Raw genomic sequence first — 27,136 nt, 5'->3', positions numbered from 1 at the left:
ATCTACATAGAATAATAGAATTGCAGAGTACTGGCAAGCCAGGTGTCCCCCTATCTTAGTTTTGTCTGGCTGGTTCTTCCTGTCTAGGGGCAGAACCTGACATTGGTCCCTATTAAAATTCATTTTGCTAGTTTGGGCTCAGTTCTCCAATCTGTTAGGATCATCTTGAATCCCGATTGTGTCTTCAGTGGCATGGGATACCCCTGGCACAACAAGCTGGCACTAACCCCACCCTGGCTAGCTCAGCCCAGCCTTTGACTTCACCATTCCAGCTAGGTAATCCAATTCAGCTGCAGGTGTTGCCGGGAACTGCTGAATCAGGGCTTCAGTCCTGTAAGGAGGCATTTAGTTTCATGGATGTCTGTGTTATTATTATTTTTAATTAATGGTGTAATTTTTATGTTCTAAACATTGTACATTGTCTCATTGTTGTGGGATAACCAGCCTCCTATAACAACATAGGTAAAGGTAAAGGGACCCCTGACCATTAGGTCCAGTCGTGGCCGACTCTGGGGTTGCGGCGCTCATCTCGCTTTATTGGCCAAGGGAGCCGGCGTACAGCTTCCGGGTCATGTGGCCAGCATGACTAAGCCGCTTCTGGCGAACCAGAGCAGCGCACGGAAACGCCGTTTACCTTCCCGCCAGAGCGGTACCTCTATATCTACTTGCACTTTGATGTGCTTTTGAACTGCTAGCTTGGCAGGAGCAGGGACTGAGCAACAGGAGCTCACCCCATCGTGAGGATTCGAACCGCTGACCTTCTGATCAGCAAGTCCTAGGCTCTGTGGTTTAACCCACAGTGCCACCCGCGTCCCATAACCAACATACTTAAGTCTAATTAATGCATAAATTGGTTAATACCACAGAGTAAGCTGTCCTGCCAGGCTTAGCTATGTCACTTCCTTTACCTTGGGAACAAACAGGTAAGCAGTCCTATTGTCCCCCACCCCCAGTCTACCTGAGAAACTCAGCTGATTTAAGCTGACTGCTCTAGCTCAACCACATGGCTCTCACCAGCCACTCTTGTGTTCTGACCTATACCAATAATTTAAGAACGTTTACCACTTTGTAACAAAGCTAAGTTTTGCAGTTTCTGCAACTTTTCTGACAGGTGTATGCAGTGCTATTCTTACAGAAAAAGAGGTGCTGGAATTAACCATGAACACCTCCCTCATTCTCTTAAGAGTGGCAATGGCACCTAAATGAGAGGTGCCAGAACTGAGCACTTTCATCAAAATAAAATAAAGAATTCTAACTGTTGGAACACCCCTTAGCTATTTCTTGGAATCTTTCTTAGTCGCAAACAATTGAAATGTGCCTTTTGTTTTGCTTTCAGTTTTTAATGATAGTCTCTTCTCCCCCCCCCCTTTTTTTCTTTTTTACCATCAACCAAAACACAAACAGTGAAACCTCCCAGGCGGCTGATACATTGGGTATACACAATCAATAATATGTACAATTTTATATATGTTAACACTCCTCCATCCACAAGGTTTATTTAACTTTTAACATTTTAATTGCCCCAAATTGTTCAAACCTACCCAAATAATTCACTATCTTCTCAAACCAATCCTCCTCTTTCTCACTGACCTTAAACCCTTTCATTCTGTGGATCTTCACAGTTAGATATTCTAAAATTATAATATTATTCAGTTTTTTTCCTCCATTGGTTCACCCCTAGCTCTTCTGCATTTTTCCAATTACTTGCTATAACCTGTCTGGCTGCAGTTACCATCAATTTTACCCATTTACATTCCACTTTTGTTTTTAACTCAGTGCTACTCAGACTAATAAGAACTATTAATTTAGATATTCCCACCTTCCTACCCACAATTCCCGATATTTCTATACCAATCTTTTTCCAAAATTCATTAACTAACGGACAATCCCACCACATATGACTGTACATTCCCATCACTCCACATTTCCTCCAACAATTCTTACTTCCAGATTTTGTAATATAATATAACCTTACAGGTGTATAATGCTATTTTTGTACCAACTTCAACCCCTGTTCCTGGATTATCCTAGAGGTCGCAACAAAGAGTGGTTCCCGAAAGATTCTTTCCCATTCTTCATCTAAAATCTGTTCCTGAATTTCTAACTTCCAATATTCTTTCAAACTTTCCTTTGGTGATTTCTCCTTGTCTAATAACACCTTATACAATTTTGAAACTATTTTGGCCCTATCTGTCTTATATCCTTTCACTAATTCTTTGAAGGGTGTAATAATTCTTCTACCACATTTTTTAACTTCTTCTGTGATAATCTCTTCTTAATCCAGAAGTTACTGGTAACTCTCACTCCAGATGCAAATTTCAACCAGCGGACGTATCACCACAGTCATGATTTATAACAGTCTCAAAAGTAATTAGAGAAAGGAAGGCTTTGTCGCTTTGAATAAACATTCACAAACCTTTTATTGATAACAATCAGCTAAATAGTTTGAGGATCTATACAACTGTGTAACATGCAGAAAACAGCATTCTTAGAGAAATCAAAGACTGGAACTGAGGGAAATCAGGGTGTGGGTGTGGGTGGGGGAATAAGGATGATATGTTTCTGGATAATGTTTTGTTTTAATTTTGAATAAAAAAGTTATTTTTAAAAAATGAGAAAGGAAGGCTTCGCTGACCATCGCCAGAGTGGTGCATGCTCTAGTTATCTCCCACTTGGACTACTGCAATGTGCTCTATGTGGGGCTACCTTTGAAGGTGACCCGGAAACTGCAATTAATCAAGAATGTGGCAGCTAGACTGGTGACTGGGAGTGGCTGCCGGGACCACATAACACCGGTCCTGAGAGATCTGCATTGGCTCCCGGTACGTTTCCGAGCACAATTCAAATTGTTGGTGCTGACCTTTAAAGCCCTAAACGGCCTCGGTCCTGTATACCTGAAGGAGCGTCTGCACCCCCATCATTCAGCCCAGACACTGAAATCCAGTGCCGAGGGCCTTCTGGCAGTTCCCTCACTGCAAGTAGTGAGGTTACAGGGAACCAGACAGAGGGCCTTCTCGGTAGTGGCACCCACTCTGTGGAACACCCTCCCTTCAGATGTGAAGGAAATAAGCAGTTATCCTATCTTTAAAAGACATCTGAAGGCAGCCCTGTTCAGGGAAGTTTTTAATATTTAATGCTGTGCTGTTTTTAACATTTGATTGGGAGCCGCCCAGAGTGGCTGGGGAAACTCAGCCAGATGGACAGGGTATAAATAATAAATTATTATTATTATTATTATTATTATTATTATTATTATTATTATTATATACCCTAAGGGCTGACATTAAGGACTATTATGTGTTTGGGCAAGAGGAAGGTTCCTTGGCTCTATGTCACTCACCCCCATTGGGTTCCCCGAAGCTTCTTGGTCTCCCAGCATGGAAAGCCACTTTTCCAGAGCATCGGAGCTTGATCTCTTGTTCCCTCTGCTTTTCCAGAGCAAATATGATCACCAAGATTTATGGCTTGGCTATAATTAATCATGACAAAATTATCTCTGTCAACAAGCTGTTGACAGGTGTCTAGTCTGCCATCTTTCTTTCCAAATGTCTGTAAGGAACTTTGAATGGGGAAATATTGGAACTCACTTAGAAGGGCATATTGTAAAGCCCTAACAGTTTATAATTCCATGCTTCACTTTGCTGCATATTTTGACTCTTTCAATCTTTGCTGGGGTTCTCTCACCAATAAGCACTTGCCCCAAACTTGGACCTTGGCACCCGGGAATTCACACACACACACAAACACCAACCAACAACTATTTCATAACATGGTGCTCTAGAATAATATAGCACTACAGAATTACTTTCATATAAAATGAGTTGTCTGAGAAATAAATGAAAATGGCTAGTCTTATTCAGGTAAGAGTGTGCAAACAGAACTGATTGCTTTGAGGAAAATAAAAATGACCTTTTCCTTTATATATTGATACAATAAAGCCCAAGAACACTTAACTCCATATACTTTGATGGGAATACTTTGTTATTTATTTTATTTAGTTAGTTTCATTTTAACAAACTTTTCTTTTTTTCCCCTTATGGATATGATTGTCTGTTTAGTTTTTGTTTGTTTCTGTATGATTGAAAGCTCCAGCAAAACACACTTAATAAATAAATAAAACAAGCATGCAGCGTTCTGCATTTATATTTCTGGCCTATCAGGAATGCACATACGCTTTGAAAATCATACAAATGCAAATTGTTGTTGTTGTTAATAAAAAACATTAGTAATAATAACTGGTAATAATAATATAAATCAGTTTGTAAGTTTTTAGGAGAAAAATATACGTGCTATGTTCTGCATTTACAATATGTATGGTCGAGCCAGGAATGCTGACTCCTTTGGACATGATTCAAATGCAAACCAGTAATAATAATATCAGTAATAATAGTACTATTAACAATATTTTCTACCAGCCTTAAGTCTTCAGGAATCAATAAATATTATGTGTTTTGGATTTAATATATCGCCGGCCAGCCAGGAATATGCCAGATACCTTTGGAAATGATTCAAATGCAAATCCGTGACGATAATTAAGTCAGGAATAATAACAGCGCTACTACTACAAATTATTACCGGTTGGTAAGTCTTTAGGAAGCAAAAACGAGAAAGTCTGAAAGAGAAGAGCTGTATCACGCCCCTCGCGCCTTTTCCTAGTCTAAAAAAGCAAAATGAGGCGGGAGAGATGTATTTGCATGGAGGAAGACCCGGGCGGCAGACTTTCTCCTCTTGGAAATGCCTTCCCCCCTGGAGACCCCCTCCTCAAAAAAGAAATAATGGGGAAACACATTTTTGCACCTCCCTCCACCCATGTTGCTCCTGTGTTTGTGTGTACACATACAGACGCATGTGAAACCTTCGCAAGCTTGATCCTCCTCCGCTTTCTGGTCCATACCGGGGGGGGGGGGGAGAGAGAGAGAGAAAAAGGAGGGCGCAAAGAAAGAAAGGAGCCTGTGCTCCAGGCTGGGATTTGTAGTCTTGGCCGGGGCGGAGCACCTTTCCCAAGCTGGGCCAGCAAACTACGTTACCCAGCGGCCCCCGCGGCGGGGACGCATGAGCAGAGCGCCTGGCTAGCTCTGAAAAGACTCTCTCTCTGTAGCTCGTAGCACATCAATTCTTTACTTGCTTTGGAGAGAACTAGAAAAAAAAGGTGGTGGTAGTGGAAGGAGGGGGGGATCAGTCGAGCCCTACCGGCAGCAGCCAGAGGAGGTGGTGGTGGAGGAGGAGGAGGAGAAGGAAGAAAAAGCCCGGCCGGCCCGAGTAAGCAAGCTAGACGCGCTTCTGGGGGGGCTTCTTTGGTTTGGTGGTGGTGGAGGAGAAGAAGAAGAAGAAGAGAGCAGGCCGCGGAGGGCGGAGGCAAAATCGCGCACACAAAGGCTCCTTTCCCTTCTCCAAGCGCGCCGCTCCGGCGTTTCCTTTTTGCGCTTCCTCTGCTGGCAACAGTGTAACAAAAGGGCGAGCGCGCGGCTGCCCTGCCGCAGACGCAAGGAGGGCTCCGTGCGCCCTCGTTCTGCGCCGGACTCCCTCCCTCCTTGCCCGCCATCTTTCGAAGCGGGGAGAAGGGCGAGCGATCCCGCTTTCCTCCGGCCCGCGCTCGCACAAAGGAACGGCGGGCGGGGAGAAGCTCGCCTCTCCACCAGCCCAGGCCCCCCGTGCGCCCGCCGCTTGCCTTGCTGCCGCTGCTGCGCGCCTGGCTCCGCTCGGCTGGAAGCAGCGCCGCTTCCTCGTCCAGGCAGCTTCAGCGAGCGCCTTGGTTTGTCTCCTGTCGCGTCGCGCTCTGTTTCCTCGCTTTTCTCTCGGGGTGTGTTGCTTTTTTTAATTTTCCTGTGTGGTAGTCACTTTAGAAAACTCAGAAAAGATTGCGGGAGGGGGGGACTTTTCTTCCTTAAAAACCCTGTTGCATATGGAGATCTCTTTTAGGGGCGATTGCAGTTGGTTGTTTGGTTGATTGGTTTGTTTATTGCATGTATATCCCATCTCCTCCAAGGAGCTCATGGTGGCTTACATACCCGTGACCCCATCTCCAAATTTTATCCCCAGCAGCAAACCTGTGAGATAGGTTGGGTTGAGACTGGTTGGCCACAAGGTCATGCCCACCCAGTGAGCTTTATGGCTGAGTGGGGAATTTGAACCCTGGTTTTCACATGCCCAAACCCAACACTCTAACCACTATGCCAGACTGGCTCTCAATATGGCTCCATTACTCCCCATCACCAGCTTGGGCTCTGCACTCTCAATTCCGCAGTCAAAAGGTCCAAGGACCCGATTTTGGTCCCTGGAGTTAACTGGTGTGTCTATCTGATGTGTGTTGTACCTGCTGATTTAGACCTGTTTGCCTGGAAGGTAATCAGCTGATTTTATTGGGACCCCCAATGCTAACTATGTCTATATTATGGAAGTCTGTTCTCTTGGCTTCAGTGTGGCTTATTCCAATGGAATTGTGGTTAGGATTGCAGGCCAACTCCTTAAAAATAGAGACATGGACAGGGATGCTGCCTCAAGCACTCTGCCCATGTTCTGGAGCAGCATCAAGGAGACTTAAGACTTGTTGGATTTACTTGGTTGTTGTTTATGATCGCTTCCAAAACGAGAATTTCAAACTGAGGAGCAGGCCGCCTCTGAACATATTCAGATCCCAAGGATTTGTTTTCTGTACCAGAACTGAACTGATTTTGCAATCCTTTTGCATAAAAAAATCCACTCCTGGCTCTTCATTTCATTTCAGTAGCCTTTTTTGTGGGGGGGGGATCCTTGTTTTGTTGCTATTGTAAAATAACTAGGAGTTGGAAACTCCTTGGTCTACTGAAGATTGCATGGATATCTAACAGTAGATCCCAATTAACTTTGGATCCTGTGGCTCAGCGCGTATATCACCTGCTTTGCATGCAGAAATGCTCAGCTTCAATCTCTCATGGCATCTCCAGGTAGAGCTGGGAGAGCCTCCCTGTCTGAAACTCGGGAGTCACTGCCAGTCAGTGTAGGCAGTACTGAGCTAGACTATCCCTTTATTAGAACCAGGAGGTCTGGAACCTTATTTTATTTTGGAGAAAAGGCTACATCTGCTTTGCATGCACAGAATAATAGAAATGCAGAAATGGAAGTCCCAGGTCAGGCTGGGAAATACCCCTATCCCTACCTGGAGAGCCTATGCCAGTTAGTGTAGAAAATACTAAGCTAAATGGGGCCATACTAAGGTATTCCTGTTTAATTTTGCCTTTTATGCAGAACCACAAGGACTAGACATTTTTAAGAAAAGGGCCATGGTTCAGTGGTACAGCATCTGTCTTGCACATAGAAGATTCCAGGTGCAGTCCCCCACAGCTTCTCCAGGAAGAGCTGGGAGAGTCTCGCTGTCTGTAACCCTGGATAACTGCTGCCAGTCATTGGGCATTATGGAGCTAGATGGACCAATGACCTGACTCTGTGTATAAAGCAGCTTTCATACCCCCCCCCCCCTGCTCACTCTAGCTGCATTCAACTTTTTCAGACCCACAACCCACTATGAACACAATTCTGCACTGAGGGACCCATTTCTTAGTTTATTTCCCATGTATCATTCTGGTGGTAGTGCTGCTGCTGTTGCAAGCCACCGTTGATCAAGTTGCAAGGTGGAAGTTGCCCATGACCTGCCAGTTGAAGCCTGATGCCCTAGAGCAGTGTTGTGTTGTTTTGTTTTAAACACATATTGTTCCAGAGTTTAGGTATGCCAAATGTTGAGTCCTCTTCCTTGGATAAGGAGAGCCCGCCTGATGCACTTGTAGCATTCTTGTGGAAGCCTGGTTGTGATATCTAGTTCCAGTTCAAGGCCAATAAGATTGTGTTGCCGGTTACATTGATCTCATTGGGGTGTCATCTCTGTCTAGAGTCTCTGTTGCCTTAAACTGAATGGTTGTGCTTATTAATTGTGTGACCCATTGCTGGAAACCATAGGAGGGGAAAGTGCTCTTGTGCTTGGGTCCTGCTTGCAGGCTTTGCATTGGGGCATCTTGTTGCCCTCTGTGAGAACAGAATGCTGGACTAGGTGGGCCCCCTTTGGCATGATCCAGCAAGTTCTTATGTTCTTCCTTATTCCTGGAGGTAGGATGTCTCTGGTTGTCACTTGCTGGGAATCTCAAGTGAGGAGAGTTGCTCTTGCGCTAGGGTCCTGCTTATGTGCTTCCAGATCTGGTTGGCCACTCTGAGAAGAGGATGCTGGACTTTGATGAGCCCCCTTTGGCCTGGAGGCTTGTGTGATACACTGTCTTGGGCATGCAGGTTTTGTTGTTTCTGTATGCAAGGTGATGGGGAACAGCGATTGGAAAGTGCCATTGTATTTATGTCCTGCTCATGAGCATTCCATTTTGGGAATCTGGTTGGCCACAGTGGAAACAGGGTGCTTTACTAGATTATCCCCTTCGGCCTGATCCAGTAGGCTCTTCTTATGTTCTTACTTTCACCTTTGCATCTAAGCAAGTGTGTTTAGGATTGCAGGCTTATTGGGGGTGAGAATCCCCTGCAGAAATCCATTAATGACAAATTCAACAACTGTGTGTCAGAATTTGGGGTTTGTGAGAGGGGGAGATGGTGGTCATGATGAGGGCATAGGGAGACAATGGTCAGTAATACTAGGAACAGTTAATTATCCTTAAAATCATAGAATTGTAGAGTTGGAAGGGATTGTAAGGGCCATCTAGTCCAACCACCTGCAATGTGGGGCTTGAAACCAGAACCTTGAGATTAATAGTCTCATGCTCTACTTACTGAGCTATCCCTTCCAAGCCAAGCTTATAGCACCTGGTATTCCTGGTATTCCATCCAAGTACTAACCAGTCCTGACCCTGGTTAGCTTCAGAGATCAGATGAGATTGGGTGTGTTCAGGGTGGTATCTGTATATATATCAGTGGGGGTCCTCTTTTGTATATCCCAATCAGTGTTCAAAATCAGCCAGGTGCCAGGCACATTTTGCACCTAACTGTTTCCCACTTGTGACCAAGTGAGGTTGCCTGGGTGCCAGGAAGGTGCTTGATATCTCCACCATCTAGAGGTGCATTTCTGAGGATCATTGGATCTTGACTGTTTTCACACATTAATACTACATCCTGTGGAATTCTATCAGTTACATTTTATCTGCACAATGAGAATAAATTTCAGGAACCAAAATGCTTTTTCTGTGCAGCCTAAGCAGGAGCAGTGAGCAATTATACCTAATTGTTGAAGCTTGTCTTCACTTATCCCACTCCACTACCCTGCTAACAGTTGTGAAAAATATTCATATGTTATGAATGGACTGTGTCATCATTAAGAAAAAGAGCTAGGAATGGGCCAGTATATATGTGAAGTGTCCCTGGATAATGTGACTTTTCTTTAAGTTCTCAAAGTTCTTAGCTTAGCTCAGGGTTGTCATCTGAACTAGCCAGATGTTTAACTGATAATCAAATATGTTAGTGCGTCATTTGAAAAGTAAGACTTTAGAGTCATCTTGCCCAAAAATGACAACTAGACATTCTGTCTTGGCAACTGAAGCTTTGGTTTAAGGAGACATTTGTCCCCTACCTTATACATCTGAGTTTCTAACACTGCAACCAGGCACTGGGAAACAAACTGCCAGAAGGAGTCATTCCTAAAAGAAGTACAGTACCAGTTCCTGGGTACCACAGGAGTGGAGAGTACTCTTGTGCTCAAATCCCATTTGTGGGTTTCCCATAATGAGCATCTGGTTGGCTACTGTGAGGACAGGATGCTGGACTAAGATGGACCATAGTTTTGATCCAGCAGGCTCTTCTTATGCTCTTAAGCAGGTTGAAACTTTGTGTTGGGTCTAAATCAGCCTTTCGCAAGCTGTCACCTTCCAGATGTTTGGGACCAAATTGCCATCAGCCCCAGCCTGTACACCTCTTTAATGCTGGGGCTGATGAAAGCATGGCTGTTCCAGTTGAGGACTGATGGGGATTGTCAGGGAGGGCACTAGGCACTGATTGAACATAAGAAGAGCCTTGTTGAATCAGGCCAATCGCCATCTAGTCTAATACTGTATGCCTTTTGCAGTAAGGTGACCAGAATTGCTCACAATTCCTGGGCTAAGTTAGCTGAGTTTAAGCTGCCATCAAGGGTTTAAATTAAGTCACTGCTAGCTTACTTTTGACCACTTCAGCCTTGTCTATTTCAGTGGGATCTGAGTTCTACTCACTTAGTCTGAATCCAAGACATTGCGCACTTCCAAGGGTGTTGTGTTCATCAAAAGAAGGTTATGGACTCTGCTAGCATAGGTTCTTGGTGTTTACTGGGAAGCTTATTTCGCTGATTGATGGTTCCCCAAGACTTGCACTCAAATAAGGCTACAGTTCTATGCTCACATAGAATTAAGTTCCATTTAATTTAGAGGCATGTACCTGCATGTAAATATGCACTGTGCCAGGCTTTTAGTGGACAGGTGGCCTCAGCTTCCCCTGACACCTTCCTGCCTTCCTCCTTTCAAAGAGAACAAATTCACAGAGGATATCAAGGGGTACCATTGCTAGCCATGATGGCCAGGCTCTGACTCCATGATTAGAGGCAGTAATGCTTCTGAATACTTGTTTATGGAAACTGCAGAATGGGAGAGTGCTATTGTACTCTGGTCCTGATTGAGGGTTTAGGGCATCTGGTTGGCCACTGTGAGGACAGGATGCTGGAGGAGATGGGTAACTTTTGGCTAGATCTAGCAAACTCTGTTTAGGTTCTTAGAACGTAATAAGAGCCTGGCTGCTGGATTGGATCAAAAGCTTAATAATAATAATAATAAATTTATGAATCCCCTTTTACATGCATTTCAAGGCAATTTGCAAACACACCATAATAACCATAAAGAGCTAGTTTTAAAAACGGCACTAAAGAAAACCCACCACAGACATTGGGGGAGAAATCACAAATAGCAGCTACCGAGGCTGCAAAGCCAGGGCCAGTCTTCCCAAGTCCTTAGCACATGCAAGAGCACAAGACCAACCAGATGGCTCTGGGGGATGTGAGCTCAAGAGTTTCTTGGCCAAGTGGGGATTTGAACCCTGCTGCTGGCATTCGTTGGTATTTTGTGTGAGATGCTTTGGGTGAAGGGTAGCTTATGATAAATACTTATAATTACAACATAATGTTAGGCATACTTGGAGTAGACACACAAAAATTGATGGCCACGAGTAACTTGTTTCCATTAACTTCAGTGGGCTCTACTCTGAGTAGAATTTACTTGGGCACCACCCAAATAAATCCAATTTGATCTACACTTATGATTTAGATGTGATCTTATTTGGGCTGCTCACCATTACAGATTCAACATTTTATAGTTGGTTTTCAAATAAGTAATTGGTTGATATGATTGAGCACATCTCTCTCTCCCCATTGCCTTATTTCACATAAGCTCTCTCAATTGCTTTGATTTCTGGAACTGGCACTGTTAAAGATGCCATGTAATACCCATTCCATATCATTAAGAAATTCATCTTCTAGTGTGATGGCACCTACACTTTGGAACTCCCTGCCTAATGACAGGTGCCCTCACTACACTTTTTGGTGCCTGCTCAAAACAGTTTTGTATAGATAAGCCTACACAGGTATCTAGAAGGCTAGTGAATTTTTAGGTTGTTGCTGGTTTTATTATTATTGTTATTGCATGCTTTAATTTTTTTAAAGTGTTTTAGTATTTTTGCAAACTGCTTTGAGGTTTTTTAAACAAGTAAGCAGTACAGTATATAAAATTGTATGAAATAATAAAACATTGTTGGCATGTTCTTACTTTTAGCTGTTAGTAGTCTAGGAGTTATATTGGCATGTTCTGAGTCTGAGCCATGTTAATGTCTTGCCCAATATATATATCCACCTAGCTTTCTTTCAAGGTTGTAGATTGGATTCTTTCTCTAGACTTGGGTGGTTAGAACACATTTCTAAAAACCTCTTTGTAGTGTAGTAAATACAGAAGGCTGATGCAGTGTTAGAAGCTCAGATATATAAGCTAGGCACCAATATAGCTCCTTAAACCAATGTAATAGTCACCAAAACGGAATGCCTAGTTGTGATTTTTGGGCCAGACGGATCGAAAATCCTATTCTTCAATAGAACGTTTTAGCTCCTGAAATTAATTCTAGTTGTGCAGATAAAATATGGATAGAATTTTACAGGATGTGTTGCTAGTGTGTGAAAACAGTCAAGATCCAATAATACCCAGGCATGCACCTCCAGATGGTAGATGCACCAGGTGTCATCCTGGCACTCAGGCATTTTCACTTGGTCACAAGTGGCCGAAAGCAATGTGCAAAATACTCCTGGCAACTTTTGAATGCTGGGTTGATGTCTGATTTTACAGAAGTCACAAAGGAGCTCATTCCCCACTCTTTTTCCTGCTACTGCATCATCATTGTAATGAGTCAAGATGTAATTCCAGTCTCTGAGCAAAGCAAATTTCCTCCCAGTCCTTCACCAGAAATAGGCTCTTGTGCCATCAGTTGCTATGAACAAGGCCAGTTCTAAGGATTGCCCCATAAATGTGATTGCCTTGCCAGTTGTGTTCTTGTATGTACAAAGGACCTGGGGTGGTGTGGCTTAGGGTGCAGCCTTGGGCTGGCCCTGGCTTTGCAGGCTTAGTAGTCAGCTGCTATTTGTGATTGCCCCGCAAGCTTCTCCCTTGTATGCAAGAAAGGACTCGTGGTGGGGAACCATCCTCCTTCTCCTCCTCCTCCTTCTCCTTCCATGTCATAGAACTGGAGGGCCTAATGAGATTTGGCTCCTTGTGATCAAAAGATCGAGCCCTCCACGATGTGTCTTCCCTCCGCCCTTTCTAGAAATCATCGACTGATGTTTTGCTGTCCTCTCCCTGCTCTCCAGGCTGCATGGCTGGTCCCTGGGAATGGGATGCCCATCCCATCCAGGGATCGTAGAAAGACAACGATTCCTTCCCGAGGACCTGCTGCTGCTGCCTTGAACGCCAGCAAGTCGAGGAGGAGGCAGGAGAAAGATGTCTGCTGCCACCTCAGCCATCCAGGCTCCCCAAGGCCCTGCGAACCCACCTCCCCCAGAGGTCACCAACTCAGCCAAGCCTGGGCGGAAGACCAACCAACTTCAGTACATGCAGAATGTGGTGGTGAAGACTCTGTGGAAACACCAGTTCGCCTGGCCTTTCTACCAACCTGTTGATGCAATTAAATTGAATTTACCAGTGAGTAATGTTTCTTATTTCTGAGGTGTTCCCCCACTTATTTAAAGGCTATCAGCCTGTTGATGCAATTAAATTGAATTTACTAGTGAGTAATGTTTCTTATTTCTGAGGTGTTTCCCCACTTATTTAAAGGCTCCGACAAGGCGTCATCTGTTGTCGTGAGGAACCATAGAACCCACTGCAATGCAGAAATCACAGCTATAGAATTCCCAAAAGATGGCCTTCCAACCTCTGTTTAAAAACCTCCAAGAAGCGAGAGTCCACCATCTTCCAAGTTCCATTGCCAAGCAGTTACCGTCAGAAAGTTCTTCATACTGTTTAGTCAGAATCTCCTTTCTTGTCATTTGAATCCTTTGGTTCAGGTCTTCCCCTCCCAGAGCAGCAGAAAAGAAGCTTGCTCCATGTTTCATGGGACAGCTCCTGGAGTTTCGGAGCAAGGTGTCACCAGTACGCTGATGACACACGCAGCTCTACTTCTCCCTGACATCTGAATCAGGAGAGAATGTGAAAGCTTTGGACCTGTGTCTGGGTGCAGTGGTGGACTGGATGAGAGCCAGTAAACTGTGTTAGATTCCTGAGAAGACAGAGGCTCTTAAGGTGGGTGGGTCCCATGTCTGGAGATAGGGCAACCCCACCCAGAACAGGTAACTTACCTATCTCTGAAGGAGCAAGTCCGTAGTTTGGGGGTACTCCTGGGTACATCGTTTTCACTAGAGGCCCAGGTGTCCTCTGTGGCTAGGAGTGCCTTCTACCAGCTTCATCTGGTTTGTTAATCACAGCCATTCCTGGACACTTGGACAGGGATACCCTTGTAGTCCATGCATAATCTTGAGCCTGGATCGCTGTAATGTGCTCTGTGTGGAGTGGCCTTGGGCCTGGTTTGGAAGCTCCACCTGGTGAAGAATGCAGCATCCAAATTACTAAGGAGAGAGTCTGGTTGAGAACATGGGACACCCTTCTCTGGTTCCCCATCTACTACCAAGCCTGGTTCAAGGTCCTTGTATTAACTTACAAAGCCCTGAGCAACTGAGGTCCAGGGTACCTCAGGGAGTGCCAGAACCCTTGTATCCCAAGTCCATCGCTGAGATACTCTGCAGGAGCATCATTTCCTGAGTTGGTGAGACTCATTTGGCAGCAAGAAGAAACTAAATCTTTAGGGCCATTGACCAGTGCTGTGGAACTGCCTGCCACTTCCATCTCAACCTTTAAATGCCTCCTGAAAACTTTTCAATTCCCTCAGACTTACACTGGAAATCAATACATCTTTTCCACAATAGTTAGCTGGTTTTTTAAAATCTTAACTTTTTATATGGCTTTATGTATAATGGTTGTAAACTGCTCTGATTTTTGTTGTTGTTATAAAATTGGGATATATAAATATGCTTATAAATAAAATATGCCATCATCCCTGGTCATTGGCCACGCTTGCTGTGGATTACAGGAGATGGAGATGTATTTACTTAAATAAAAATTAATACACCTCCAATACCTGTAATTTCATAATGTAATGTAATTTTATTTCATAAAATTTATACTCTACTGGATTGTAAAAAAAGAGAGAAAACGCCTCAAAACAGTTTACAAAGAGAATTAAAAATAATAATTCTGTAATGAACAGCATCTGGAGGGCCATGGGTTTTCCATCCCCCACGTTACACTTAACCATGGTTTGTTTCTTGTAACTATCGCCAAATGCTGCATATGATTATCTAAACCAGCGGTGGGAAACTTCCTTCAGCATGTGGGCTGCATTCCTGTGTGATCTGCCTTTCGGAGGCCACAAGCCTTCACCCTGGCTGGCTTTCTGCCACTGGTCTGTGACTTCTTGAAAGGTTCCCTATAGGTCCCTCTAGATGAAACAGTCCCACCCCCTCCCCAAATAATTAATAAACGAGATTTCCCTCCTCCCAACAGGATTACCACAGAATAATTAAAAACCCGATGGATATGGGGACTATCAAGAAACGGCTGGAGCACAACTATTACTGGAGTGCCAGCGAATGTATGCAAGATTTCAACACCATGTTTACAAATTGCTACATCTACAATAAGGTAAAGGATCTGGGGGCTGAGATTATGTTGTCGGGTGTTGTGTCCTTTTAGTATTCTGAGGAGGTCCGGACTATGAAACAAGCTGGATGAGAACTTTAGTGCAAGTGGTGTAAGTCTTACTCTGAAGATGACCAAACACTATTAAAAACACTTAACTGTGCCTACAATGTGGCAGTGTGGGCCTGCAAAAATGGCTCATTTTGCAGCTCACATTGTGTCCTCTAGTAACCAGCTGGTGGAGATACTTTGGAGGGTCTGAGGGTTACTAACTCCCACTGTAGAGGAGGGACCTCGAGCCCTTGAAGACCTGCTGTGATCAACTGGCTACACACTTTTGAGGATAAAATCACTCAGCTTTGGAGGGATCATGACTCTGTGCTTGTTGCAGCTCTGGTTGAAGTACCCATTGCTGCCATGAAGGATGTATTGTGGGATCAGTTTCTCCTCATGCAATCAGCTGATGTGGATGAGATGCTGGTGGCAATGTGTCTGACCACATGCAACCTTGACCCCTGTTCCTCCTGGCTTGTTAGATCTAGCATAGTGGGACTGACTGGTTGGGTCCAGAGTGTGATTAATGCTTTGCTGCATGAGTGGGTTCCTACTGACATCAGGCAGGCACCTTTGATCAGCAGCCTTAGCGCTGTTACAGGTGCCACATAATACTTGTTCCATGTTTGTAAGAACTCAATATTTTAGTGTGGCAGCACCTATACTTTGGAACTTGCCTATTGATATCGGACGGACACCTTCGCTGTACTTGTTGCAGCACCTGCTAAGAGCTATATTGTTTAGATAAGTTTACCCAGATGTTTTAGAAGATTGGTGCAAATTTTGATCCATTAAATTTTTTTTTGGAAAGTTTTAAATCCTTGCTGTTAATTTTTCTAAGTGATGATCTTAATTATCTTTTTCTTTCTTTGCAAACCACTTTGAGGTCTTTCCCCACCACACTGAAGTGGTGTATGAATGTTATGAAGCAAACAAATAAATAGATGTGAGGTGTCGAGCCTTCCTGTGTCCTCCCCATGACCTCCTGCTTTCTCCCACCCCGTCTCCAGCCCACCGATGACATCGTTCTCATGGCCCAAGCCTTGGAGAAGATCTTTCTTCAAAAAGTCGCTCAAATGCCACAGGAAGAGGTTGAGCTCTTGCCTCCGGTTCCGAAAGGCAAAGCGCGGAAGATGGCTGGCAGCGGGCACAGCACAGGTTGGGTTGGCATCTGTCATAGAACCGTAGAATTGTAGAGTTGGATGCATCCTCTAGCGTCATCTAGTTCAATCTCTTGCAATGCAGGAATCACAGCTTAAGAATCCCTGGCAGGTGGACTGTAGAGTTAGAAGTAACCCAGATGGTCATCTAGTCCAATCCCCTGAGAGGCAAGTGGATTATTTATGGATGAAGCAAATAGGGAAAGGGGTGTAGCTCAGTGACAGAGTGTCTTCTTTGCATCCAGAAGGTCCCAAGTTCAATCTCTGACAGCAGCTTGTTGAACTGCAGAAGTGTCCTCTTTGAAACCCTGGAGAGCGGCTGCCAGTCAGTGTAGACACTATTGAGTTGGATGGACCCAAATGTCAGACTCGTATAAGGCATCTTCCTGTGCTCCTATTGAACACAGCTCTTTATTCAGAATCATGAGGACTAGAATCTTAATCTTTAGGGGGAGGGCCATAGCTCAAGGATGGAGTGTTTGCCTGGCATGCAGGAAGTCCCAGGTTAAGCTGCCACTGGCATCTCCAGGTAGTGCTTGAGGAGAGCTTTGGCTAGAGAGCTGCTGTCTGTCAGTGTAGACAGTGCTGCGCTAGATGGACCAGTGGTCTGACTCAGTGGGAGGCAGCTTCCTATGTTCCTATCTAATGAAGCCCTGTATTCAGAACCGTGAGGACTAGAAACTTGTTCTCAGAAACATTAAGGGCTAGCAGTTTTTTTGCTGCAACACTTTCCAAGTTACAGAGAAGGAGATAAGATTCAGGTAGAGGATTTTAATTATTTAGAGCTTTTCTATGGCTCTCATCACTCAAAAAGGCTCACTCAAAAAGTGGCTTAAAACAAGACAATCCCTCCTCATAGGCTTACAGCTTTTTTAAAACAAAACAAAAACACCATAAAAACAACCCATGATGGGAAGAGGAACAGTAAACTTAAATAATATTATTCTTAAATAATAGCTGTTTTCATGATTCAGAAATAGTTCAGGGGTAGGGCTGTGTGATACCTGGTTTTCAATATGACAATATATCACCAGCTAAACATTATGATATTTCAGTATATCACAATGCTTGAAATAAGGCTGGAACTATGTAGAGGTGAATGTGGTAATGCCCTGGCAACTGCTCCTACCTACAGGTCTAACTCTAAAATTGATAGATTTTTATTTATCTTTAACATATTGTTAAAACTGTTATATTATAGTACTACTGTACTGATAATGTTTAAATAAGCACATTTTCTCTAAAATTAAAGCAGTAGAAGTAATTCAGTAGCATAGATATCAAAGGTAAGGTGAGAGAATGTTTCCTAAAAAATAAATTACATTACAAAACAAGAAAAAAAGCCAATTCAGAATCACTGTCACACTTTTAGATATTCAAATAGATATTCAAATAGATATTCGTTGATATTCAAATAGATATTCAAATAGATATTTGTTGAATGTGTGCATCCCACAACACCAGTTATTAGATTGTTTGTTAATTTTATTTTCTAAACAAGGCCAAAATAGAGCGAATGAAATGGATAAATTTTAACAGAATAAAAAAAATGCTAAACAAATTTTATATTTTTAGTGCCAGGGGAATCTGCATTTCTTTTATAATCTAGGCAAAACCAGAAAGAATGGATAGATTTTTACAGAATAAAAATAGATTAAACTCTCTCTCTCTCTATATATATATATATATGCAAGGAAAATTTGATGCATTTAATTATATGAAAATTTACTCATTGATAGCGTGCTTCAACAGTAATGTTACAGATTTCTGGAGAACATATTAATGTTAATAACTTAATAAAAAATGTGTGAGAAAGCAAAGGGGTAAGAGGAGAATGGAGAAGAGTTCCAGGTTAGGGAGGAGGGTCTGGAGGAGAAAATGAGCATATTGAGGGAGACAGAGACAATTTTGCGTTTCTGTGTACACGCGCGCACACACAGAGCGAGAGAGAGAGAGAGAATACATGCAGATGGGGAAAAGAGGGAAGTGGCCAGAGCAGCGTGTTTTTCTTTCTTTTAATCTGAAGCAACTACGGAACATGTTCTTCAGCAGTTTCTTTGGGACAGGGGAGGTGGTGGAGGGGGGCGGGAGAGCTACTTTAAAGTTAAGAAGAGGAGCTGCTGCCTGCTAGCAGAAAGAGGCTAAGTTAATTTTTATATATACAGTGGTACTTCAGGTTACAGACTCTTCAAGTTACAGACGCTTCAGGTTACAGACTCTGCTAACCCAGAAATAGTACCTCAGGTTAAGAACTTTGCTTCAGGGTGAGAACAGAAATCATGCAGCGGCGGCAACGGGAGGCCCCATTAGCTAAAGTGGTACCTCAGGTTAAGAACAGTTTCAGGTTAAGAATGGACCTCCAGAACAAATTAAGTTCTTAACCTGAGGTACACTATATAAAAAACTGCTCTGCGTATTCATAAAAACAAAACGCGCACAAACACAGGAGATGGAGAGGGAGGGACACACACACACACGACACAGGCAATCGCACACCCACAACCAAGAAGCACAGCAGGGGGAAGAAGGAAACGGCTCTAATGCCACAGCAGCGTGTTTTTCTTTCTTTTAATCTGAAGCAACTACGTAGTGTGCTTCTCTGCAGCTTGCTTGGGACAGGGGAAGCGGGGGTGGGAGAGAGGGGAAGAGCTACTTTAAAGTTAAGACGACCTGCCACCTGCCAGTGGAGAGAGGCTGGGTTAATTAGAACAACAACAACACAAGGTGTTCTGCTGCTTCTCAGAAACAAAACACAAACAGGGGAGTGGGGAGGGAGAGAGACATACACACAGACAATCGCACACCCACAACAAGCACAAGAAGGGAAAGAGGGAAGCGGCTCTTACGCTAGAGCAGTGTTTTTTTTTCTTTACTACTCCCCCAGTTTATATTATTACGTGAGAGCAGGCGGAGAAAGGGGGGTCCAGATTCAGCAAGAGCCTGGTGTCTCTGAGGGAGGGAAGTTCCTGCTCGCAGGTTGTTGAGCTCCACCTGCTCAGGAGACAGAGCACTCAGGCAGAGTTAGAGTTTTTGCCTGCTGCTGAGGAGGCAGGCAGGCAGGCAGGGGAGACGGAGAGCTAAGGCAGAGAGTTTACCCTGCAGTGCACACAAAGTTTCTAAGTGAGCGATTTTTGCGTCAGCCTGCTGCTGCTGCGACAGGAAGCACAGAGAAGCAGCTGAGGCAGAGTTAGCAATAACAATGGCTGCAACAGGACAGGAAGCAGCGTTGGCTTCCCGATTTTTGCAATATCATGCTTTTTGACTATTGCACACAAGCACCCACACAACTCACGATATATTGCCAGGTAATTTTAAAAAAATGGGTATCACAATTTGCTCTTAATATTGATTATAAGACAATATATTGACATATCGCCCGGCCCTATTCAGGGGTAGGAAACGCCTGTTGGAGCTTGCTTTTTGGCAAAAGCTAATGGAACAAGACGTTGCAGAAGACCTTGCAGTCATGAAAGAAGCGGCACACAAGGAAGAAGGGAGAGGGGAAAGAAGAAAAAAGCAGCAAACTCGGGCACCGTTTCTTAAACAGTAATTATCATCATGACCAGCTGGGGTTCTGATTGAGCTGGCCTTCATCCCCAAAAGAAACAGGGAGGGGTTTGCTACTTTGACCCTTTTCTCTCTTGTTTTTCTTTTTTTTAAAAAAAAACAACTAGGAGCTCAGCACCCAGCAGCCTTATCTTCCATGTCTCCATCAGCACCCTTCCAGAATGTCCCTCCCTCCGTGTCGCAGACGCCAGTCATCGCTGCCACGCCTGTGCCAACCATCACCGCGAACATCTCCCCCATTGCTGCGGCCCCTGCTGCTGTGCCCCCACTGCCTCCCCCTCCTGCTGCCACTCCCATCATGCCTGTGGTAACTGCTATGTCACCTATTGTCAAGGTAAGCAAAAGAAAATAAATCCAACCCACAGGAATCATAGAGTAGGAAGTACCTTTTATCATACAGTATGTGGTGGACGTGTAAAATGGCTAAGAGCTTCTGGGAGATGATACATAATGAATTGAAAATAAAAATGTTTAAAAGGAAATTTGTAAAAAGACCGGAAGTTTTCTTTTAGGAATAATTGATGCAGATATACCTAGAGATCAGGAAAATCTCATATTCAACTACAGCAGCCTGAATGGTATATGCTCAGAAATGGAAGGAGGGCACAATACCGACAAAGGAATGGCAGATTATATTGATAGAATATATAGAAATGGCTAATTTGACTAGCAGACTAAGAGACCAGGATGAAATAATTTTTAAGAAAGACTGGAAAAGATTTGCAACATACTTGAAAAATTACTGTAAACTAAAATGTTAGCAGTGTTAGAATAAATTCAGCAGTATGAAGTATATTGAAATAAAACTGAAAAAGAGAGATTCAAGTAGGTATCCGTGTTGGTGTGACGCAGTCGAAATAAATAAATTAAAAAATTGTCCAGTAGCACCTTAGAGACCAACGTAAGTTTGCTCTGGGTATAAGCTGAAGAAGTGTGCATGCACACAAAAGCTTATACTCAGAACAAACTTAGTTGGTGCTACTGGACAATTTGTTGTTGTTGTTGTTTTTCAAAAAAAGAGAATACGGAATAATTAGAATTTGGAGCGGCAATGGGTTAATAAAACGAAGCATGGAAGGTGGCGGAAAGGAAAATTGATGATAAATGTATGGTTTGTATTTTGGTTAAATGTCATTGTGCAAACTATGTATAATTGAAAATGATAAATTTAAAAAGAAAAAAAGAGTTGCAAGTGGGGATTGAACCTGAGACCCTCCCACATACACTACCAGTGATCTATGGCCCGTCCAAAGCAAGATTCTAGTCGTCATAGTTCTGAATAAAGGGCCCATGCATTCATCATTTATTATTTGTAGCCTCTCCTTTTAGAAGAAGATTATTTTTTAAAAAATTGTGTATGTGTGTTTTCCTTTGAATTTCAGAAAAAGGGAGTGAAGCGGAAAGCGGACACAACCACCCCGACCACATCAGCCATCACAGCCAGTCGGAGTGAGTCGCCCACCCCGCTGTTGGACTCCAAGCAGGCAAAGGTGGTGGCCCGCCGGGAAAGCGGGGGCCGGCCCATCAAGCCGCCCAAGAAAGACCTGGAGGATGGGGAGGTGCCCCAGCACGCGGGGAAGAAGGGGAAGCTCTCCGAACACCTCAAGTACTGTGACAGCATCCTCAAGGAGATGCTCTCCAAGAAGCACGCAGCATATGCTTGGCCCTTCTACAAGCCAGTGGATGCTGAGGCTCTCGAGCTGCACGACTACCATGACATCATCAAGCACCCGATGGATCTCAGTACTGTGAAAGTATGTCCCCTGTTAATCTTGATTCATTGTGTTGATAGCCCACCTTTTCCTCCTCCCTTTTCACAGCAACCCTGTAAGGTAGGTTAGGTCAGGCTGAGAGAGGCAGTGGCTGTGAGCCAAGGTCACACCCAGTGAGCTTCATGGCCGAGTGGGAGGATTTGAAGTTCCTAGGCCAACACTCTAACCGCTAGATCACTTTTTAAAAAAGGTCTGTTAACCTTTTCATAGTGAAATATAAGGGTAAGTTAAAAGGAGACTAGGAATTGTTTGCATGCCTGGATAGGCTTGTCCAAACAAAAAGGTTTTAAGCAAGCACCAGGTAGTAAAGGCACCTCCCTGCTGTCAATAGGCAGGGCGTTCTACAGTGCAAGTTTGAGTTCTTAAAAGCACAGAGTGGGCATTATGTGGCACATGGGACAGTGCCAGTTCTATGGACTGAAGCAGTCAAGTGCTTATATATGACCAAGGCAATCTCACTGGTAAACTGGTCCCAAGTTGTTAAGGGCTTAATACACTAACCATAACTTCTTGAACTTGTCCCAGTTGCAAATCCTACTGATTATATTTATTATTTAATTCATGCCCAGCCCTCCCTCCCCAAGGAGCTCAGGGCAGCAAACAGGTATACAGTTTAAAAGAAAAAACAACGCTGGAGCGTTTAAAAATCATTATAATTAAAAACGGTTACAATTTAAAATGTTTTAAATCCAGTGATTTTGGGGTTGCCAGGAACAGTCTTCTTCAGCCACCACAAGCTTGGGTTAAAAAGGTCATTCATCAATGTTTTCAAACCCCTCCTGAAAGTTAATAATGTTGGGACAAGTGCTTCTCACTAGGGCGGGCTTTCCTCAACCAGGAAGCCACCACAGAGAAGACCCTGTCACGGGTCAAAACTAATCAGGCAGCACCCAGGGACTACCATCAGAGGCAGCTGCCAGGCTGATGCTGGCATTGGATGAGGGGGAGTTGTGGCCTGGTCCATCAACAGTGGACTTGTTTTTGCTGCTCCTCCAATACTTGCTGGCAGATTTCCGATATAATAGAATTTTAGGGTTCAGGGGTCAAGGGTAATCTAATCCAACCCCCTGAATTGCAGGAATCACAGCTCAAGAATCCCTGATGGATGACCATTCAACTTCTACTTTAAAATCTCCGATGAAGGAGAGTCCACCACCTTCACAACATACATGAGCAAAACTCAAACCCCACATGACATACTCTCAGCTGTATCATTTTATTCCTGTAGCATTTCTAAGCATCAAAAGTGCTTGTAAATAATTGTTTTGTTCTCTGCAGTGACCATAATAGTTTGTCGATGGTTTCCAGCCCTGCCCCAGATTAAACTCTGCCTTAAAAATAAAAAAAAACCTTTCTGCATATGTGAATTCAAGTTGCTTCTGGCTTTTTCGACCTGTTATCCAACTTTCCCTCTCCCTGTTTTTCCTTCCCTCCCTACTTGTATTTGCAGAAAAAAATGGACGTTCGGGATTATCAAGATGCCCAGAGCTTTGCAGCGGACATCCGGTTAATGTTCTCTAATTGTTATAAGTACAACCCACCAGACCATGAAGTCGTGGCTATGGCCAGGAAGCTTCAGGTAAAGTGATGGACAAAATGGAACCAGAACAGAGACTCAAAAACTGATATGAGAAATAAATTAATTTCTTTGTTAAAGGTGCCTATGAGGCTTTGGATTGTGCCTAATTCCCCTTGCCTGCCTCCAAAATAATGCATTTCTGTCCCTGATTTGGCCTGTCCCAGGGAAGTGACACAGGCAGAGAAGTGACAAGCAGCCTCCTCATAGGAGCAGAGTGGATCATTTATGCACATCTGCATTGGGGACACTTTTAGAGCAGAGGTGGTCAAGTAAGTCCCGCTGGTGGGCCAGAACTTTTTCTCCTCTCCTCCCACTGGGCAAAATTGTGACAGGTGGGTGAGGATGCCGGCCTGATGTCACGGTGATATTGGGTGACCTGGTGGGGTTTTTTTGGGGGGGTTGCCTGAGCGGGAGGTGGGGGGGGGAATCATGCAGGCAAAGGCAGAGGTCTTTACAAGCACTGATAATCAAGTGGATGCCTCTGGTTAGCTGACAGGTGAGGCATTTTTAGACCAGCTGGGTATTTACCTGGAGGTGAAGGACAGGTGAACTTGGTTTGGTTGGCATAATTGGGCCTATGGACAGAAGTGTCCCTTCTGGGAAGGGGAGGGGGAGCTATCATTTTTTGTAATGAGATTTTTATTAAAGTTTTTAAATAACACAATAAAAACTGCTACAAAAAATACAAACAGAATAAGTAGAATATGGAGTCCTCTCTTAAGAGTAATTTTTAGCCCTTACCACCTAAAGGGGACAGTAGCTCATTCCCAGCTCTCACCTGGAATCTTTCCTTTCTCCTCCCAACATTTGGCCCTGAAAGAGTGACATTTCCATGTACATTAAAAATATGATTATTTAAAACATTCAGTCCACGCTAACACCCATCTTCTCTATTTTCTGTTAAACAATATTTCTTTTAAGTCAAGGTGACTCAGAATCAATCATTTATTTTCCCCACAAAAAGCCTAAGATAGGTTCCCAAATTGTTATTATTGGTACCTGTCAACCATATTTTTTCTTTAATATTAACTTTACCTCCATTAATTCCCAGCAGCATTATTCCATATCAGCTGACAGTAAATTCTTCTGTCTGTGTCCATTTTAAATCTATCCAGCGTGGTCATATATTGGGATAATATTCTATATTTTTCTTACTATATATCCATTAGTCCATGTCCTGTATGTTCAGATTCCATTTCCTGTTGTGTTTCCATTTCCTGTTGTATTTATGATAGCATCCCAATCTGGTCTTCTAGGACCTTTGATTTTTTTTGTTTTTCCAAGTCTTTTTCCATAGAGAATAGCATAAATTTAGCAGCAGCATTCTCTGAATTCACTCCAAATTGACTGCAGAATATACTTTGTCTGCTAGAACTGAAGAAAGGCCAGGAATGAAGTTTTTCCCAGTGCTTCCCCCCTCTCAAATCCATCAAAGCCATATTCAGACAATTCTCCATATCACTATTTGTGATTTTATCTTCTCCTCCAAATCCTTGTATGGAATGCATTTCAATTTCAGCCTCTGCTTCCTGTAATTTAACTATTTATCATCCAGTCCCGCTAGCTTTTCATTGATTTGGTTTGAAGCACAGAATTGGAGAGTTGGAAGGAGCCCTCAAGGGGCATCTAGTCCAATCCCCTGCAGTGTAGAAATAACAGCTAAATGTGAGAGGATTCTGCAACTAGGCTGCATCAAAGCAGATTATGCCTAGTTGGCCAATATACGTCCCATCTTTTTTTTGGGGGGGGGTGACTCAGCAATGATGCTCTTGTGTTTCACATCCTTGCCTTTGTTCCAAATTGTTTATTTTTTTTAATGGGAGGTTGGGGAACACTGCTTCCAAGGAGAAAGTGGGTGGAGGGGGTGGGGAAACTCACTGTCATGGAAAGTGGTGATGGCCACCAATCTTAAATGGCTTTAAAAGAGGAATAGACAAATTCATGGAAGAGATAAGGCTGTCAATGGCTGCTAGCTATGGATGCTTTAGCTGAGATTCTTTGCATTGTAATGGGTTGGACTTGATGATCCTTGGGGTCCCTTCCAACTCTACAGTTCTGTGATTCTTTGATTCTATGGCTGTGCTCTTTCTCTATGGTCGGAGGCAATGATATTTTTGAATACCAGTTGCTGGGAACCACAGAAGGAAAGAGGGCTCTTGTGCTTGGACTCTACTTGCATGCTTCCCTTTGGAGCATCTGGGTGGCCATTGTAAGAACAGGATGCTGAACTGGATGTGGCCAGTGGCTTATCTTATGTTCCTAGAAGGGTTGTGGGCTCTCTCTGCCCCCTCTACAAACCTCTCTCTTTCATTTGCACTCTCTCTCCGCACGCAGGACGTCTTTGAGATGAGGTTTGCCAAGATGCCGGATGAGCCGGCAGAGCCCCTGGCCCAGCCCCCACAGACGGCACCCGTTGTCAGCAAAAGCATGGAAAGCAGCCATAGCAGCGAGGAGAGCTCCTCCGACTCGGACAGCTCAGACTCTGAAGAGGAAAGAGCCACACGGCTGGCTGAGCTGCAGGAGCAGGTGAGAGGTGGCCCCATGCCAGAAGTCCTCTTCCACACCATACACAGTTAACCTGTGGAACTCAGTCCTGCAAGGCAGTGATGGCCACCAACTTGGATGGCTTTGGAAGAGGATTGGACAGGTTAAGGGAGGAGAAGGCTATCAATGGCTATTAGGCATGATGGCTTTGGTCAACCTCCACTGTCAGAGGCAATGATGCTTCTGAATGCTAGTAGCTAGGAATCACAAGCGGGGAGAGTTGCTGTTGCTCTCAGGTCTTGCCTGCGGCCTTCCCTTTGGGGCATCTGGTTGGCCACTGTCAGAACAGGATGCTGGACTAGGTGGGCCACTGGCCTGATCCAGGATGGCTCTTATTATGTTCTTATGGTCCTTTAAAAACAAACAAACGTTGAGATCTCATTCCCAATGGGTTCCAGGCCTAGCTCCAATAAAAGCCCCTCTACACGTGAGCTTGCTTGACATTTTGGTATCTATGAAATATGTCTGTGAAAAAACCTAGTGTTCAGCCAGCACACATATGGTTCTAGAAGTCTTCAGTTTGAGAACCACCTCAGCAAAATAACTTATTATTTTGGAGTATAGGTCACTTAGTCTCAGTTGGGCTGATCTGTAATATGAGAGCTACACTTGCCTCTGAAGAATTTAAATTATCATTTACTTGTTTGAAACAAGGTCCTGCTTTTTAGTGTTTATAAAGTAAACTGCAATGTGGCTAATATTCAGAGGCTTTAAAAAAACAATAATCCCAAAATAATCCAAACAGTTTTGGCTTACTATGAACCTTTCTTTCTTTTTTTAAAAAAATGGGTGCCTGAAGGCATACATTGTGTGGTTCTTATAATGCAAAAAATACATTATGAAAAAAGAATTGTGAGTGGGGGAAATGCTGGCCCTTGCGTTTTCATGCACTTTGAGTGGCCTGGAGGGCTAGAAAGTTGGCCCTTTTAAAAGGAAAGAGAGGAAAAAATGAAAAGATTCTCAGGATTCCTTGGGAGACCAGAGTGTAATTTTTTGTGTGTTCATGTGGCAAATGCAGATTGCGGGATCCCCTACCCTTCCCCCCCTCCCTTCCTACCGAATGGATTCGCACTCAGGATGCACGATTAGCTTCCTCGCCTGTCTTCTTGTTCACACAGGACTGTTCCCGATCATTGAGGCAGTGCTACAAGGTCAATGACTCCCGAGACTGGAATGGATGGAATGTATTTGTTTATTTTAATTTTAATTTTAAAATTTTCATTTTCTTATTGCTGTCCGGATATGTCAAGT

At 43.7% G+C, this 27,136-nt stretch overlaps 2 protein-coding genes across 5 annotated transcripts in view; one reads left to right on the top strand and one right to left on the bottom strand.

The window, feature by feature from the left end:
* The window catches only part of WDR5 (WD repeat domain 5), a 164,393-nt gene that overhangs the window by 20,377 nt on the left and 116,880 nt on the right, over positions 1–27,136 (bottom strand). The gene's annotated exons all lie outside the window — the stretch shown is intronic.
* The window catches only part of BRD3 (bromodomain containing 3), a 38,013-nt gene continuing 15,926 nt past the window's right edge, over positions 5,050–27,136 (top strand). The window contains exons 1-9 of one of the 4 annotated variants that reach the window (XM_083722181.1): positions 5,055–5,259; positions 12,830–13,160; positions 15,075–15,212; positions 16,274–16,421; positions 20,098–20,324; positions 21,373–21,744; positions 23,213–23,341; positions 25,676–25,867; positions 27,004–27,036. In XM_083722181.1, coding sequence (XP_083578307.1) covers positions 12,960–13,160; positions 15,075–15,212; positions 16,274–16,421; positions 20,098–20,324; positions 21,373–21,744; positions 23,213–23,341; positions 25,676–25,867; positions 27,004–27,036 — 1,440 coding nt within the window. In that variant the 5' untranslated portion in view covers positions 5,055–5,259; positions 12,830–12,959. Of the gene's footprint in view, positions 5,260–5,301; positions 5,801–12,829; positions 13,161–15,074; positions 15,213–16,273; positions 16,422–20,097; positions 20,325–21,372; positions 21,745–23,212; positions 23,342–25,675; positions 25,868–27,003; positions 27,070–27,136 lie in introns of those variants that run through there. The other 3 variants (XM_083722179.1, XM_083722180.1, XM_083722182.1) reach the window with 3 other exon arrangements.

Source organism: Podarcis gaigeae (genome assembly GCF_964106915.1).
Source record: "Podarcis gaigeae genome assembly, chromosome: Z".
NCBI classification, from domain to species: Eukaryota; Metazoa; Chordata; class Lepidosauria; order Squamata; family Lacertidae; genus Podarcis; species Podarcis gaigeae.
This window is presented reverse-complemented; position numbering and strand designations above follow the sequence as displayed.